This window comes from Histomonas meleagridis, assembly GCF_020186115.1.
Source record: "Histomonas meleagridis strain 2922-C6/04-10x chromosome Unknown contig_118, whole genome shotgun sequence".
NCBI classification, from domain to species: domain Eukaryota; phylum Parabasalia; order Tritrichomonadida; family Dientamoebidae; genus Histomonas; species Histomonas meleagridis.
In genome coordinates, this window is record NW_027150758.1 from 402,267 (window position 1) to 421,060 (window position 18,794).

Here is an 18,794-nt window from a genome sequence, read left to right on the forward strand (position 1 = left end):
TGAGTGATGATTTTAAAATATGTTGAAAATAAACTAGTAACTGATGCTTAAAATAATATTCGCTGAGACACAATAATTTCCTTGATTTTGTACCAAAAAATGAATATAAAATACAATAATTTTGTTATTAAATAATTTTAAAATGTCAAAATGCTAAATTATCAAAAGTGTTGAGGCATTGTGAAATCATGTGTTAAAAATGGAATTTGGTAAGATGAAAGGTATTTTTTAATTTTAATTTTTAATTTCCATTAGTTGCTCAAAAAATTGACATGCCCTGTGAATTTTAGTTGGTTTTATGGAAGAAAACAGTAAAAATAAAAGGAAGGTAAGAAGGATAAATCTAAATGATTGGGGAAAATTCAACCCATCTATGGGGCCACAACAAACAAATGGCCAAAATAGATTTTCACAAACTATTCAAAATTCAAAAAATTTGTCAGCCAACAGAGGATTTAATCCACGTGATGATAAGCGCGACAATGAAGGAAATATTCCATACAATAATGGTGGAAAAAATTCTCCATCTGGAAATAGATTCAATGATGATAGATATGATGATACAAGGCCTCCCCCTTTTGATAACAGGAAGCCATATGATGACAACGATAGATATGGCGACAGACGGCCGCCTCTTTATGATGACAGAAAGCCATATAGCGATGATAGATATGATGACAGAAGGAGACCTTATGACAATGATGATAGATATGATGATGGAAGGAGACCTTATGACAATGATGACAGAAGATCACCCCCTTTTGATGATAGAAAACCATATAATAATGATAGATACGATGACAGAAGATCGCCACCTTATGACGACAGAAGGCCACATGACGATGATAGATATGATGATCAAAGGCCACCGCCATACGATGATAGATTTGATGACCGAAAACCATATGATGACAATGATAGATTTGATGACAGAAGATCTCCTCCTTATGATGACAGAAGATCGCCACCTAACGATGACCGAAGGCCATATGACGATGATAGATATGACGACAGAAGGCCACCGCCATACGATGACAGATTTGATGATCGAAAACCATATGATGACGATGATAGATTTGACGACAGAAGATCTCCTCCTCGTGACGGCAGAAGTTCGCCGCCATACGATGATAGAAGGAAACCATATAACGATGACAATGACAGATATGATGATAGAAGGTCACCGCCTTATGATAAAGACAGGAATTCTCCATACGATGATGGAAAGCCACCCTATGATGACAGCAGAAGTCCGTTTAACGATAGACCCGTGAGCGATGGAAACAGAACCCCCCCAAGTGGTTGGGGCACTCCGAATGAAGGGCACACCCCAAACAAAGACGCAAAGAGCCCACATGATTCTCGGGAGTCTCCGCGGGATGCGCGCAGCCCTCCAGCCAACGGTGGTGATAGTTCAGCTAGTAATAGTTTCATTATCCCATCTATGCCAATTGAAATTGAACCAGAAAAACCACGAATTCAACCACAGTCAACCAGGAAACCTCATAGGGTTCAGCCAGTAAGGGCAAATTCCAAAATTCAGGAGGTCATGCTTCGAAGTAGTATATTCAAACCTAATGCTCCAATGAAGCCCGATCCATTAGCCAAAGAAGAATTTGCTCAAGAAGCCATACAATTTCTACAGAGATATATCAATGTTGAAAAAGGAGTTGTATTGCTACCAGATGAGATGCCAGAAATTCCAGATACAGTATCACCAGAAATGCTTCATGCACTTGAGGTGGCTGGCTTGACGAGTATATTCCTGAAGAAAGGATTCGAAAAAAACAGCGAACCTTTTATTGACGAAATATATTCTTATGCAGTTACTGAAATGGGCGGCCTCGAGCCATTCACAGACTTTATACAGAACAGCACTGAATATTTATCAGAATTACCGAACTTGGACTTTGGAAATGATCCTCCAGATGAAAATGAACTTATGGAGAATTTGAAGCTGAAATATTTTGGAGGATAAATCAAAAAAATTATAGAAAAATATAATAATTATTAGTAAATTTTATTGGTTGAGCATAATATAATTTTATTATTGTAAAAACGTTTCAATAATTCACTTTATATTATTCTATACTACGAATGTTTTTATTCACTGTTAAACATAAGTAGAGATGTATTAGAATTTGCATCAATTTAAATTTATTATATCATTATTTTGTGTATTTTAAAGATCCATTTGAAAATGACCCACAAAATGAATCTGAGTTTATTTTTTAACATTACCGCTGTATTTAGAAGTAAAAAATAAATGTATTGTTAAATAATATACATTAAATTTAAATTAATGATCCTTTTGTAATGAGTATTAGCTTAGCATAGCAATAAATCCAAAATTTATATTTCAATGTGAATTGCTTTTAAAATTTAACAATAAAAAATGTCAAATATGAAATGAATCTTCATTCGAAGGGAGTAAATTTCCTTTAATAAAATATTCAATACTTGAATTAATCAAGGAGAACTAAATCTAAACTTTCTCAATTATCAAATATCACAAAAATCACATTGCAAAAACTATGTTGTAAACATTGTTTCATCTTTCAATAAAAACTTTTCTACAAAAAACATTCCTAAAACCTGAAATAATAATAATACCAATTCTTGTACACAAGAATAGGCCCATACGAAATTTCATCATAGCAATATATATACAAATTAACTTTATGTCATAATTGGTGTCTCTTTAATATTTTCAAATCTGATTTACCCAAATCGTTTACAATAGATTTCTTTATAACATAAAATCTGATGATATTTATTTTTTTATTTATTTTTTTTTTCATTATTTAAGTTGCGTTCATTGATAATAACCTATCAAACCCGCCGAAGTAATTAATTTTTTTCCAATTATATTATTTTGCAGCAGTTTATCATTGTCATCTAAATTTAATTTTCATGAATGGATGTTTTAACGCGCCTTCTGCCGAAATTCTTTTTTGCGGTTCGATTACCAACATTTTTTTCAACAGATCCAAAAATATTTTTCTGTTTTCTATTTCGTTATCTTTTTCTTCGTCAGGTTCATAACTCATAATTATGTCTTCCAATTTTTGGTGCACGAAATAAGGCTGAAAAGAAGAAATAAAATCTTCGTCGTTTTCTTCACATAATTGTTGTGGACTTTTTAAAGTTCCATCGGGCATAAAAAGTTGCAAGTTTCTTGGCGATGCCGTCGCCATTTGTGGAGGAAATTCTCCAATTGTTTGTACAATTAGGTACGCAAGATGTAGCTCGCTTTGAGCTGGCAATAATGGTAACCCTAACATTAACTCGGCTGCAAGACAGCCAATAGACCATATATCAACTTTACTATCATATGGTAGTCGCAAAAGTACTTCGGGGGCCCGGTAAAATCGGGATTGTACATATTGAATTTCAAGACTATCTCCGACAAATAAACAACTCCCAAAATCAATAAGCTTAAAACTTTCAGTGGACTTGGGATATGTTTGGAGAACATTCTCGGGCTTGACATCCAGATGCATTAGATTATAGGTGGAAAGTGTATATAAGACTGGTAGTATAGAATTGAGTACTGATTGTACATACTTCAATGGAAGGCCTTTGTACTTGTGTTCCGCGATTTCATCAAGAATAGATGGACCTAATAAATCTATTATGATGCAAAAATGATTACAATATACAAAGCCTGATTCAATAACAGAGATCTTAGATAGATCTTTGGCATTAAAATATGTTTTTAGCTGTGTGTTAGAAGTTCATATGTTGCTTTGAGATAATCGTTTAAATATTATCTCAAAGTAATGAAACATACCCATAACAAAGCTTGCATTTCGTATTGAAATTGGCAATGCGCCTCGGGTGTTGACTTTGAAATTTTAATGGCAAACTGCCGATCGGTGGGTTCTCCAGCATAACATTGAACACATCTGTAAACTTGACCAAATTGCCCAGCACCTAGCCATTTTTGAATTTCAAAGATGTTCCCTTTTGAATCGTCAATTCGTTGATTCTCAAAAAGAATCAAATCCCCGTTAATATTATCCATCCCATTATTTCCATATGGCTCAGATGGTTTAATGAGTGCTTCTGGAAGGGATGAATTTATGACCTGTTTTGTTCGAGGATGAATTGGGAGATTGCGTGGATCCGACTTTTTCACGGACTCTGTTTGGCTTGAATAGTTTTTTGAATTCTGGGAAACGATCCTTTTCCTGTTGTTTTAAAAACCGGCTTTTCTGTCAAACGTTCAAAATTCAGGTTCCAACGATTAAAATGCTTTGAAATCATTTTGTTATTCAATTTTTAAATCGATAAATAGTCGGTTGCGCAACCCAAAAACAATCCAATTCTAGCTGAAAAAGTGGGAATGTCTGATGGTGCTGAAATATTGGATTTGAGAAATGATCCAATAGATTATGAAGAAAGTGAGACATCTTCAAACGAAAGCAATACTAATGCACCAACTAAAAGCAGTCCTCAATCTTCACAGATTCAGAAAAAATCACAATCTGGAAATTCTGAAAATATTAATTCAGATGAAAATAACATTCCAAGCGATGACACACAACCTACATTTGTTCCAATTGTTTCTGGACAAACATCTTTACCAGAAAATGATAAAGAGATCATTACTGAAAATAACAATCCAACACTAATAAAAAAGAGCTCTTGCTGTACACTACTATAAAGCGTGTATAAGCCAATTTTAAAAGACTCATTAATGATATAATTATATGTTCAATTGAAATTTTTGATATTGTCTTCTTCTATTATAAGTACAAAATAGATGGCACTTAAAAACAATTTCCTTTTTGTTCGAATTTATAAATTTAATTCTTTTTCAATAAAATGATAACTATTCAAAGAATTTGCATACGGTTTTTTAAAAGCATTTGATATGATAGTTACAAGCATATAAATTTTAATCCATAACAATAAATAATATGAAATTTTGATCATTATAATAATTTTGATTTTTTATAATTATTATAATAAATTGTAATATTTTTATCGAAAGGGGCAATAGCTCACCGGTAGAGCATAGGATTGCAGATCCTCTGGTAGTCGGTTCGATTCCGGCTTGCCCCTCTTTTTTTCAATTTTTTTGATTTTAAAAATGATGAAACTGAATTCAGTGGATATCTTGCTTAAAACCTGGGATATCTAGCTTCGGTAAACCATAACAAGTTTAATGGATTTTTCCCCATAATTTGAAGAGAATCAGACAAAATTTTTTCGAGAGTTTTATAACCGAAAATTGATGAAAAAATTTTTAGCAACTATCAAAAACACAAAATTTAGGATGGCGCAACACGTTTAAAATTATTTTGTGAACTTAATTGGCCGAATTTCATGAAGAAAAAAGTTGCTTTAATACCTTTTAATTTTCCTGAAAAATCAGAAATAATATTTTTGCCACACCCAAGAACCCAAAAGAAATCTCCATTTGTGATACAAAATACACAAATATTCGAAATTCTTGAAATCTCTAATTTATCTTCATTTTTCATAGGTGATGAAATTATTTCAGATGGAAATGCCCTCTTGGCCGCTAGGATTCATCCTCTGTTTTTGGTTCTTCCATTAATGCATAATAGAGGGGCAAAAGAAACGTATCCTCTTAAAGAATATTTTATTGACACTCCATATGAAAAAATACAGGACCTTTTTTTCCCTTATATTCAGCTTGTGTGTTCAGAAGTTTGTTATGGGGAAATAACAGTTTGGTTTTATGATGAGGAAAAAACAATGAATTGGTTATACTCTAGATGTACTAAGCTTTTACCTTTTCTTCGTAACAGTACTCCGCAAGAAGACAATATTCTTATTGAACATGCATGGGATATCCTTCGACATTATTTAACATCATCTCTTGCGCAAAAATTAAAAGATTTTCTCATGACCAAAATCATGGGTTCATTTGCCATTTCGCGTTTTAATTCAGTTTTTAGTCAAAGCAAAGCAACAGAATCCATTGACAACATTTTTAAGCCACAGAAACACAGTCCTCAAAAGAGCGCAAGCATCAAAACAACAAAGAGCGACAAAAAGAAAACTGTTACCAAAACCAAAACGAACAAAAAACCAAAAGCAAAGAAAAAGAGCGAAAATCAATCAACCAAAAGTTCATTGGACATTTTTGTTGTTCGTGAAAAGCGCTAAAAAAAATTTTAATTTTGTTAATAAATAAATAAATAAATAAATATTAAAAAGAAATTATGTTTTTGTTTTATTTAGCTAAAGTTCATTATTAGTATCAAGTTTAGCACGTTTAATCCATTTAGCACTTCCATCAAAAACGCGATCCATAGTACTTAATAAATCTTCTGCTTTTTCGATATGAACGAATGCATCTTTGCGTGGATGATAAATCCAAATTCCTCCTTCTTCCATAAATTTAAATGGAAGGTTTTGTGTACCTGCAAATAATAATAATTTACGTCGTCCTTTTTCTTTTAATAATGTAGATGCACCACTTGGGACTTGACTTGAAACTGATAATAAACACATTTGTTTACCTCCAACACAATAATCTATAAATTGATCTGGAAGTAAAATTTCATTTTCATCTGTCATATCAATAGGTTCGCGAAATCGTTTCTCAAAGAATCGTTCAATACCTTCACATAATGATTTAAATCGAATTGGTCCATTATAAACTTCACGATGTGTACCATTAAAGAAAACAACACTTGGAATTTGTGTAACTTTAAATGATGAAAATAAACTTTCATTACGACAAATTCCAATACGAACTGGTTTCTTATAAAAATATGTCGAAATTCCACTCCATAATGGTCGTTTCTTGGTCTTGTTAGTAAAGTAAATAGCACTGGGTTGTGAAACAAAACTATCAACCCATGATGACGTAACATTCTCTGAAAGATCTGGAACATACTTAATGCTATTTTTTAACTAAATATGATACTTTAAATGGTCCTGTATATGGAATGTTTTTGTCTTCATAATAAATCCTAAATGATGGGAAATTACGAAGTTCGTACATTTCAACTGGTTTAGGTGCACGGCGAATATTAAGAACCCCAAATTTAACCATACCTTCTGTATGTTCTGATGCATTCTTAAAACGATTCATCATTAAAACTGTTTCGTTATCATCATCTGTCATAAACATTACAAACCATACTTCATTAGGTTTATGTTTAAGAACTTCAGCTTCAAATGTTTTATCAGTAAGCATAACGACTTTACTTTCAGAAGCATTGAGAAATGCAGTGAGAGCAAAGAAAAAAAGCATACTTTAAAATGGCTGGATGGTTGCTATCGGCTTTTTCCAAATAATTACACAAAATAAAAATGAAATAATTTTTTTTTATTTGACTTCATTCATAAAAATGATTTAAATGCCTTAAAGCTTGTTTGAATATTTTTTTCTTTAGTGAATTAAAGATATGGTATTAATTTAATAAGAAAATTTTTTTTTACCACGAATCATCATAATTTATCTACTCATCAGAGAGGATGACTTATTGATCACGATTTCTGAGTAAAATGCATATATTTTTTTTGGACCAAAAGCAAAATGTAATAAAAATATAAATGCCAGGTCTGTCAAGACATTCACTAGTTTATTTTTGAAATAAAAAAATTTGCCTGGTATTACGTTTTAAAAAATGCACAAATCTAAAAGTCTTTTTCAAGATTAAAAAATACCTAATATCCCAAAAAATTTGAAAAGAATTCTTTTTTTTTTCATAATGGTAAAGATTTATAAAGAAAAAAAAAGATCATTCAACTCTTATAAACTATAGTTGTTCGAACAACTAAATAAATAATAAATAATTATAATTATTTTTTCCCATTTGATTATCGGATAACATCAATAATTATTTTATTCAAATGATATTTTTTATAATCATTTGCTTCATATAAAACTTTTTATTATATAAGTTGTGATATTGTTAATTAACGTTAATTAAATAACATTAAAACACATGAGAAATTTAAATCTGTATTTAAAAAATAGAAATCATTATTTCGTTAAATAATAAAATGAGATTGATTTATTGAATTTTTCATTTCTTTTATGAAGTCATTTCGATTAATTTCATCGAAATTATTTTTATTTTTTTTTTAATTTGTTATTTAAATATTTATAATAAATTTTTGAAAATGTTTTTTCAAAATTTTCAAATTCATTTTTCATTTAATTATATTATTATAAACCCTCAAAACCTAATATGCATATTATGTTTCGTCGTATCTTATTAAATGTAATTGGACCCCGATAATCAAAACGACAAAACCACCAATTAATTCTGAAAAACATTTTTTCTCTTTAATTTGAAATAAATTTTTTGATTTGATTCCTTTTGATAATATAACTCTAATAAATAAGAAACTTTATTAACATTTTCATCCGTTTTATTTTATTTTTTTTTAATTGCAACTAAAAGTTATGAATTATTCATGGATATGTTGATTTTTATCTGTTAATGAATAAGCTGCTTCACATTGTCCATCTTTAAATAAATTTATTAATATTTCTTGATTTGTAATTAGTGTTTGTTTTATATTTTCGATATTTCTAAGTCATATGTGAAAAATTAACAGCACGAAATATTTTCCGATTTAGAAATGAGATTGATATTAAATGTCAATAATGTCTGAATGAACCTTAAAAATTTTTTTTAATTACACTTAAATATAAAAAACTATTTCTACGCAAATAAAGGAATATAATTTTTAATTTTTTCCAAATTTATAGCAAAATTTCATACAAAAGGCTTTGATTTATTATGACTACAATTAAAAATTGAAACGTATTTAGAAAGGATTTTAAGATTTCTTCAGAGACACATTAAATATAGGTGATTAAATTTATATCAACGAAAACAAAATTCTGTTAGTTTTATTTATCCAAAAAAATGTAAGTTTTAATAAATAATGAGCTCACAATTTAAAAATTTTGTTTTTTTGTGAGTCTTGTCATTATGGACTTTTTTGAATGTCCTCCCAATTTGTCAAAATAATGGAAAAAGCCGATAGCAACCATCCAGCCATTTTAAAGTATGCTTTTTTTCTTTGCTCTCACTGCATTTCTCAATGCTTCTGAAAGTAAAGTCGTTATGCTTACTGATAAAACATTTGAAGCTGAAGTTCTTAAACATAAACCTAATGAAGTATGGTTTGTAATGTTTATGACAGATGATGATAACGAAACAGTTTTTAATGATGAATCGTTTTAAGAATGCATCAGAACATACAGAAGGTATGGTTAAATTTGGGGTTCTTAATATTCGCCGTGCACCTAAACCAGTTGAAATGTACGAACTTCGTAATTTCCCATCATTTAGGATTTATTATGAAGACAAAAACATTCCATATACAGGACCATTTAAAGTATCATATTTAGTTAAAAATAGCATTAAGTATGTTCCAGATCTTTCAGAGAATGTTACGTCATCATGGGTTGATAGTTTTGTTTCACAACCCAGTGCTATTTACTTTACTAACAAGACCAAGAAACGACCATTATGGAGTGGAATTTCGACATATTTTTATAAGAAACCAGTTCGTATTGGAATTTGTCGTAATGAAAGTTTATTTTCATCATTTAAAGTTACACAAATTCCAAGTGTTGTTTTCTTTAATGGTACACATCGTGAAGTTTATAATGGACCAATTCGATTTAAATCATTATGTGAAGGTATTGAACGATTCTTTGAGAAACGATTTCGCGAACCTATTGATATGACAGATGAAAATGAAATTTTACTTCCAGATCAATTTATAGATTATTGTGTTGGAGGTAAACAAATGTGTTTATTATCAGTTTCAAGTCAAGTCCCAAGTGGTGCATCTACAAAAAAAAAAAAAAAAGGACGACGTAAATTATTATTATTTGCAGGTACACAAAACCTTCCATTTAAATTTATGGAAGAAGGAGGAATTTGGATTTATCATCCACGCAAAGATGCATTCGTTCATATCGAAAAAAGCAGAAGATTTATTAAGTACTATGGATCGCGTTTTTGATGGAAGTGCTAAATGGATTAAACGTGCTAAACTTGATACTAATAATGAACTTTAGCTAAATAAAACAAAAACATAATTTCTTTTTAATATTTATTTATTTATTTATTTATTAACAAAATTAAAATTTTTTTTAGCGCTTTTCACGAACAACAAAAATGTCCAATGAACTTTTGGTTGATTGATTTTCGCTCTTTTTCTTTGCTTTTGGTTTTTTGTTCGCTTTGGATTTGGTAACAATGAAAATGTCCAATGAATAAAAAAACAGATTTAATATATGGAAAGAATTTATTGATAAGTTATAGGTGAACATAACTTTATATACAAAATTGTACTATTTATTTCCATGAGTCTAAAACTAATGGTTCGATTTGGATGTCTTGAAGTTCATAATGAAGTGAAATTTTTCTTGCTACAAAATACGAAATAAGAAATGATAAAATAAATATAACCCACCACAAAAGAGTTGAAGGGAATCCATATTGAACCCATGAAATTAATAAATAAAAGAGATATGTTGTACTGATGAAATCAAGAGCTCTCCGATGTCTTCCTTCAATCCAAGAAAACACACATGCACATATAAGACCACTGAAAAGTTCTCCTAAAATTGATACTTCAAAATGTTTGTGAAATGAGAAATTTCTGTAATCGAACATCTGACTCGACGAAAATTTCAATCCAAGAATGCCATCAATTATTAATGCATATACAAAAAATCCTAAGTAAAACGCTAATTGAACTGCTAAAATATGCAGGCATATAGTTAATGCACTAAATTTCTTTTGGGGGCGAAACATAAATTTTAATCAAAAACATAAACTTCAGAAAAAGTTTTTTAAACAATGCGAACGTTAATGCCTGACCATTTGACCAATTCTGCAAGTTTCTTTGATTAATTCTTCAATTTATATAAAAATTTGCGATTTATAATACATAATAAAACTATATATTTAACTTGTTCAAAAAAAATAAGATTTAAATTTCCTGAATGAAATTTTGATTATGAGAGATAAATTAAATTATCAATATTTTAGAACAAACTTTGGCTGTGTTGAGTAATGGTAATGCTTTGGATGAAAACAAGATGACAATTTAAAAGAGGCTTCCACCATGGTAGAGAACGTTTATTTATATGTCTAAAGCAATTTCAGGTCTCCATGAAGTAGAAGGACCTAATCTTATTGAAGAACGACATAAGAGACTTGAAGATTGCCACTCTGGTCTTGGTCCAGATGATTTAGTTTGTATTGACAAAATTCAAACTTCGTTATTTCATCATTCTAATGAACCAATAACATTTTTTCATTCACTTGGTGGTTTGCCCCTTGATTCTCAAGCTCCATTTTCAGCATATTTTTATAGTTTACTTAGTCGTCAAGAATCATCAAACTGGTTTCCAGGATCTTCAACTTATAAAATCACCAAGGGACACCTTTACACATGGGATTCATTTTCACTCAAAGAAGCAATTATTACTGTAGGCATTTCAGGCGGTTGTTTATATTTCCAAAAATCGTTAAAAGATGAGTCAACTCTTGAAAACATAACCGAGTCCGACTGGAAACAAATTTTTCTCTCTTCCAAGCTCCGATATTATCGAGCAGGTCAACCTCTTTTATATGGGCTTTTATCCACCAATTATATTGACACGCCATTTTATAATGTTTGGGACACATTAAGATTTACTACAGCTGAAATCGAGTACTGTATTCATAATCATCTTAATACTGATGATTTCCAACTATCTTTATCATTTGCGTTACTAATTAACACTGACGCAAATTACATTTTACAAATATTAGACAAATACGATTCAAAATTATCAAAAATTCTTCTTTTTATACTTCGTAACATATCTTTAAAGTCCAATTTAGCGAAAAGTCTTATTCCTATTATAGACAAACATATAAAATTATATCCGGATGATTTAGAAGTCATTTGTTTATATTCGATAATTTTGATTAATTTAAATGATCAAAATAAATGTAATAAATTGTTTCCATTAATAATGAATTCAATTTGGTCATCACCACTTCCATCATTAGTATGTTCAATATATTGTTTTGCTATTGATAATTACTATGATTGTATATCATTTTTAAATCTTTCATGTTTACTTACAAATTCATCGAAAATATATAAAGAAATTGATTCAAATTATCAAAGCACAATTCCTAATAATACACTTCCAAAAGGTCTTTCACAATATGAACAAAGTCTTATTATAAAACCTTTAACATCTATTTATTCATATTACATTAAATTTTTATTTGACATAATTAATAAAATCGGAGACATTAAATTTATTACGATTACAAAACCTTTTATAGAGAAAAAAAGAATTAAAATGAAAAATATTAACTATGAACAATTAAAAAGCAAATACTTTTTCGAGCCAAATGATGATAACTCTAAGAAATTTGTTGATTTATATGATCCTGGAATAGAAACAATTTGTTGTTTCCCAAACGAATTAAAAAGTCTTCCGATTTCAGACGAATTTTCTCAACTAATTGACGTGACAAAAGAATATTACGAAGAAAATAAATTAATTATGGAAAATAATAATAATTTGGCTCAAAATTTAATAACTGAAATATTAATAAAGGCATTGAAATGTGAAAATAAAGAATTAATTAAAATTCTTCTCGAAAGAATTAAAAACGAAAATGAAACTTCTGCTTTAAACAAATTGTTGTTACTGAAAGCCTGCGCTCAAAATCTGATCAATGATATCGATGCGATTTTACAGATAAAAGTAAATAGTATTACGGAAGAAGAAAAAAATGCACTTGGATTCATGGAAATGTTTGCAATCGGAATAAGAAACCTTGAAAATTGTGAAATTAATGAAGTGAAATGATTGACGATAGAAAATTAAAAACAAACCGATCAACAGTTCTGAAAAAGAGGGGGATGTCGTTAATTGAAGGGGATGTACTGAAGAATATTTATAGCATCACTTGTATAAATGTGAACTACAAATGTTACCATCAAAAACTTATTATTTTATAATAAATTATATATTAATGTTAATTTGTAATTTTTATTTTTATGTTAAATACTATGAAACTGCATTCGGACATATTTAAAATTGTTTACCATGGAGTGCATCTTTAAACAAAGAATTTTTTTTTGATATTTTTATTTTCATTACGAAATCACCATTAATTAATATTAATTAATATTAATATTAATGGCATTTTTTAATTTTTTACAATAGATTAGGTAGCTTGGAGACTTTGATGAGAGTTACTTCAAACATATTTTGGGGTGCCCTGAATTTGATTCTTTTTTTTGATGGTTGATGGAAGTAAGCAGAGTAACATTTGATCTGGCTAATCCTGATGTACCACAGAAGCAAGAAAAGGAAGGCGAAGGGATGAGTCATTATGATCCACTTTCTGAATTCAATATACTTACCTTTATTTCATGGAATGATGAAACATTAAAACAATTATCAAAAGAGTGGGACATTCGAGGAGAAAGAGGTCTCAATCTTGCTGAATTTGTTCATGTAATGCTCAAGTTTTTTCCAGAGCCAGAGTCCCATTCCACAAGCCAAAAGCGAATTTGGGTACAAAAACTCGTTAATTTTTTCAGGCAAATTGATTACAACCGCTCAAATTCAATACAATGGCAAAATTTTCTATCGTTTATCACTTCATGTTGTGTATTTGATCGCGAAAAAACTCGAGTTGACACAGTAGTCAAATATCATTATGAGAAAGAGATCATATGTCCATCTGGTGATTTTGGTGTCATCAAATTTCTTTATGATTCTATGAATGATCATGTCATTGGTTTCACATTCAATGGATTTATTCTTGTTTTTTCACCAACGTCCCTATCTTTAATCCGTAAGATTAAACTTGAAGGGAAACCAGTGAATGCCATCTTCGATGGATGTATAATTCCAGAGCGTAGTTTGATGGCCATAGTTTATCCGACAGGAATTGAAGTCCTTAACTTAACGCAAAGTTATTCTCTTGCGCAAGACATTCCTACGCCCGAATCCACACATTTTTGTATTGAGTATGATCCGAATACGCATACGATTTTTACTGGTAATGAAAATGGCAAACTTCATTGTTGGGTTGCTGAGAATTGGGGCGAAAAGCCATCGCGAATGAATTGGCATTGTATTTCATCAATTAAAATTCCGAATGAATCATCACTAACATGTATCGCACTTATCCCGAACTCATCAAGCTTTGCGACTGGTGATGAATCAGGAGCACTCAACATATGGGATAGAAAGAAGCTTCGTTTAATACATCATGTACAAGCACATCAAGCGCCGATACACACAATTTCTTATTCGGAACCGTTACACGCGTTGGTAACGGCCGCCCACGAAACGACCGTTAAAGCATGGAACCCGTTTATTCCATCTGTGGTGTCGACAATTAATTGTCCAACAGGTGTAGTCTCGGCTATGACTTGTATCCCACATACTTCACATCTAATAATTGCTGATAGAAAAGGTAACGTTCATATAATCAACTCAAGAATGATGACAATTGTCCAATCATTTTCGATTTCTCCTTATGGTGGTTTCGTAAGCAAAGTAAACCTGACGGAGACAACACAAAAGATGTTAAATAGGTCATTGCAAATTACTGGCGCATCACCAATCGCTGCAATTTCACATTGTGGTCAACATAAGAGGTTCGTAATTGGTGGAAGAATGATACAGTTTTATGAGTATGATGAAAATATTAAGCCAACGGAAAGTGATCGAATTCCAATAAGATATGCATTAGTGAATACCCTATTTCATATGATAACAACTTGTAGTGGACAAAACATTCAACAATGGGATTTGTCGACAGGAGAAATGAGAAGTGTCTTTAGATCAATAGCTCCATCAATGATAACAGCATTATCTTTAGATGATACACAAACACTTCTTTTTGTTGGGTGTCATGGTGGTGAGCTATTATGTGTACATTTCCTAACAGGAAAAGTTGTTTGTTTTATTGGAAAGCATACATCTGACATAACCGCCGTATCGTACATACCAAAACTACAAACGGTCATAACCGCCGGATGGGGTGGTACAATAACGTTATGGAATAATGAAACAAATGGAAGAAAAGCAAACTTAGTTACAGAGAACAAAGATGATTTATTATGTATGGCTGTGAACCAAGAGCACTTAATAATAGCTGTAGGAACAGGAAAAGGAGAAATAACATTATGGAATTTATCAAAATTAAAAAGTGTTGGAGTGCTAAAACCACAAAAGGTTGAAGCGGAAATTTTGGCCCTTGAATTTGTTGATGATTCATCATTATTATGTTCAACTGATTCATTTGGATGTATAACATTCTGGAATGTAATTACAGAAGAACCACACGCAGTGACGCAGCTGCCGAATTTCTACATTGGAACAACAACATCAAATATTTTGGGATTAGCATTCTACGAAAAATATTTGGTTACTGCTGACAACAATGGGGAGCTGAGGTTGTGGGATGTGCAACATGTTATTAGTCAGTTCCCTGATAAAAAGAAGGCCGAAACGCAAATCAATTCAACCGAATATCAAGCGTTAATCAACCAAAGAGGAAACAAAGTAATGACTTCAACAGAGGAAGCAAAGGAAGTGCTGTCAAATGTTAATGAATTGCCGATTGGGTCTTTCCAGTTGATACTGAAGTGGAAAGCACATCTTGCGGCGGTTACGTCGGTTTCCATATTCAAAGCTAACGGTCAACCTATCGTTTTGACGTCTTCAGAAGATTGCTGTGTTTCGATATGGGAGATGAAAACAGGAAAATGTTTAGGGTTCTTGCAATCTAATCCTTCTTTTGGACTTTCTGAAAGAAGGTGGGCACTCAAGTATGATAAAGGAAAAGAATCTCTTCTATCAATAACGGAAATTGATACAATTATTCATGAAGCAGATTCTGTCAAAACACCGCCAATTTCGCCACGGTGAATATTTAACTGTTAAATGTTAATATATTTGTTTTTATTTATTATTTAAAATGAAAACTTTTTTGTTAAACAAAACTATATCTCCAAGACTACCTATGAGTGGAGTATTAATGTTTATTCTCTTGAATAATTGTTAGTTTTTAATTGAAATCAAATTTCCAGAGAGAGCAAATGTAAAGTCTTACTGCATCAGCTTGTAGAAAATGCATAAGAAATCATATGTATGTAGATTAAAATAAAAATAATAATGTTAAAAACTTAATTTGCTTTTGTTTTCACAGGATTTGAGGTGCCAGATTTTTATCGGCGACAATTCAGAAGTTTACTAGCAAATTATTTTCCCTTTCAAACAGAAATAAATCTTCACAAAAAGGTTCGTTATAAATTTACGACTGGAGTTCTCAATTTTCTGGTCACCCAAGCCGTGATAAAGATGTTTTTATTGTGTGCATCATAAACATACACTAATGGCTAAGCGGCAATAAACAGCGGTGATGAAAAAGATATAACCGACATGTTTCGAAACATCTCTGATCTTTTGATTTTGAGCAAAATTGAAACTTGTTCAGAAACGGTTTTTTGAACCTGAGAGCCAAAGATAAATTTTTGAATGGTGCGATAAGCCCATCACACAAAACAAATTTGAGCAGTATTCATAGTAGCAAAGGAAAAAATATCACAATAGTGGACTCAAAGTTCTCAGATCTCACATTTAGTCAGCAATATAATCCTATAATTGGGAAATTACCTGGGAAAGATAAGTATATGATTTATAGTAATGCTAGCTCACATATCGAAAATTTTATTTTTGACTTCGTTACTGATAATGCGTTAATTCAATATGAGCCATTTTACATTTTTATTATTCCTACAATTATGATGCTAATATTTATTTTAACATGCTTCTATTATATTTTCCCGAATAACTCAGTCATTGAATTATTTTTTAGCTGCATATATTATAGTTGCTTTAATTCAGGCTTTCGAAATATCTTATACATAAGTCCACCATTTTATATTATTTTGCTTATTTTTTTTCTATGTTTAATTATGTATATCACATTTTATCTTCATAGAAAGAAATCATTTGCTATTGGTCATCTAAAATCGTTTGCTAATTTTTTTACATCCTCGTTATCCATATATTTATTATTATTAGTTATTACGAATCTTTTTTCATGTATTTGTTCTTTAGTACACACAGCTGAATTAAAGTTTATAGTCATTCCAATAATTTCAATTTTCACATTACCCATTTTATTTTCATGCGCTTACATAGGCGTTGTCAAATGTGGCATTTACAATACGCCATATTCCACTCGTAGTCCATATTTATTAGTTAATTGGCTTGGGCATCTTATTCTTAGCATATTTTTATCAATTTTATCACGTTTTTTTACTGAAAAAGTTAATTTTATGTTATCATTAATACGAATTTTTTCTGCAGGCAAAATGTTTTATTTAACATTTTTCAAGACATATCATTTTTCATATTATATGCAAATTTTTTCATTAGTTTTATCTGAATTTTTATTTATATTTTCTATTGGCGGTGAGTTTATAATCATTTTTCCAGATTCGAAGCGTCCTATTGAATATTCATTTATCGGAATTTTATGTTTATTTTTAGTTATTACAATTACATTATTTTATTTACGCAAGAAGAAATATGAAAAACTTGGAATGAACTTTGAAATTGACGATTTAAAGAATATGACCAAATCAGACATAACATTTTTATTATTATATAATGATCCATTATTATCCGAAAACATTTCTAATTATGATGTAATATCAACTATAATCAAAAATAATACAGATGATATCGAAATATGTATTTTTGCATTACGTTATTTAGAACAAGGCACATATGATTTCCAAGGCTTTTATGAGATTGGCGAAAGTTTATTAAAGATACATAACTTAAACTTATTTAATAAGTTATTACTTGCATCGTTAATTGAAAAAGTAAAAGAAACTAATGATAACATTGAAGATAAAACTACTTTAAAACAAAAACAATTAGATATATTATTACAAAAATGTTATAATTCACAATATGAATTTTGGAAATCGATTTTATTATCATCATCAGATAAAGTATTATATTATTCAAAGAAAATCGAAAAGAATTCATTAAATTTAGAGAAATATTTTAAGTCACATGAAATTAATGAATTTTCGGAAGATAATTTTGCATTAAAATACATTGAGTTCATTAAAAACATTACTGTTGACTTAACCAAATTACAAATTAAATCTGATACAAAAATTAATAATAATAATGATAATGAAAATGAAAATGAAACAAATAATGAAATGAAATTAATACAACCGAAATTATCAAATATAAACAAACAACAATATGAATTATGTGAATCAATTAATCAATCATTTTCAAAACAACGAAAATTATTTTTAATATTTTTATATGTTGTAGAAATGGTTGCATTATTATTTGCCGTTGCAATGATTGGATTATTATTACTTTTTTGTGTCAAAAGTTCTATTGAAGGAAGTATTATTCGACCATATTTAACATATTCACAACCTATATATCAATCAACTTATGAAATTGTTTATATATTATTATATTATCAATATGATATTACTTTAAATACATCAATGCCCGAAATTGCAAATGTTATAAATCAATGTAATCGAATTATTAATACTGAAATTCCAAATATTTTAGTGAAATATAATTTATTTAATCAAACATTAATTGATAATTATTATAATTTCTTATTAGAAACTATTAATTTATTAATATCAAATAAAGAAATTAATTTTAGAATGGTCGAACAATATAGTTTAAATGTTTTAAATAATTATATTAACTCAACAAATTATTTAAATCAAAGATT

The 18,794-nt window shown here is 29.9% G+C and overlaps 4 protein-coding genes across 4 annotated transcripts; 3 read left to right on the forward strand and 1 right to left on the reverse strand.

Annotated features, from left to right (window-relative positions):
• Nucleotides 1–373: 373 nt before the first annotated feature.
• Nucleotides 374–1,978, forward strand: GO595_000948 (Pseudouridine synthase, Rsu; the record flags this gene model as incomplete). The annotated part of the gene is made up of 1 exon (XM_067923179.1): nucleotides 374–1,978. The coding sequence occupies one exon, from the start codon at nucleotides 374–376 to the stop codon at nucleotides 1,976–1,978; it is 1,605 nt and encodes a 534-aa protein (XP_067778891.1).
• A 4,241-nt stretch (nucleotides 1,979–6,219) lies between these two features.
• Nucleotides 6,220–7,240, reverse strand: GO595_000949 (Thioredoxin family protein; the record flags this gene model as incomplete). The annotated part of the gene is made up of 2 exons (XM_067923190.1): nucleotides 6,220–6,860; nucleotides 6,976–7,240. The coding sequence occupies 2 exons, from the start codon at nucleotides 7,238–7,240 to the stop codon at nucleotides 6,220–6,222; spliced, it is 906 nt and encodes a 301-aa protein (XP_067778892.1).
• Nucleotides 7,241–9,177: 1,937 nt separating this feature from the next.
• On the forward strand, nucleotides 9,178–9,981 carry GO595_000950 (Thioredoxin family protein; the record flags this gene model as incomplete). Its single annotated transcript, XM_067923201.1, has 1 exon — nucleotides 9,178–9,981. The coding sequence occupies one exon, from the start codon at nucleotides 9,178–9,180 to the stop codon at nucleotides 9,979–9,981; it is 804 nt and encodes a 267-aa protein (XP_067778893.1).
• Nucleotides 9,982–13,288: 3,307 nt separating this feature from the next.
• Nucleotides 13,289–15,928, forward strand: GO595_000951 (ef hand family protein; the record flags this gene model as incomplete). The annotated part of the gene is made up of 1 exon (XM_067923212.1): nucleotides 13,289–15,928. One exon carries the CDS (start codon nucleotides 13,289–13,291, stop codon nucleotides 15,926–15,928), a length of 2,640 nt encoding a protein of 879 aa, XP_067778894.1.
• Nucleotides 15,929–18,794: the final 2,866 nt, after the last annotated feature.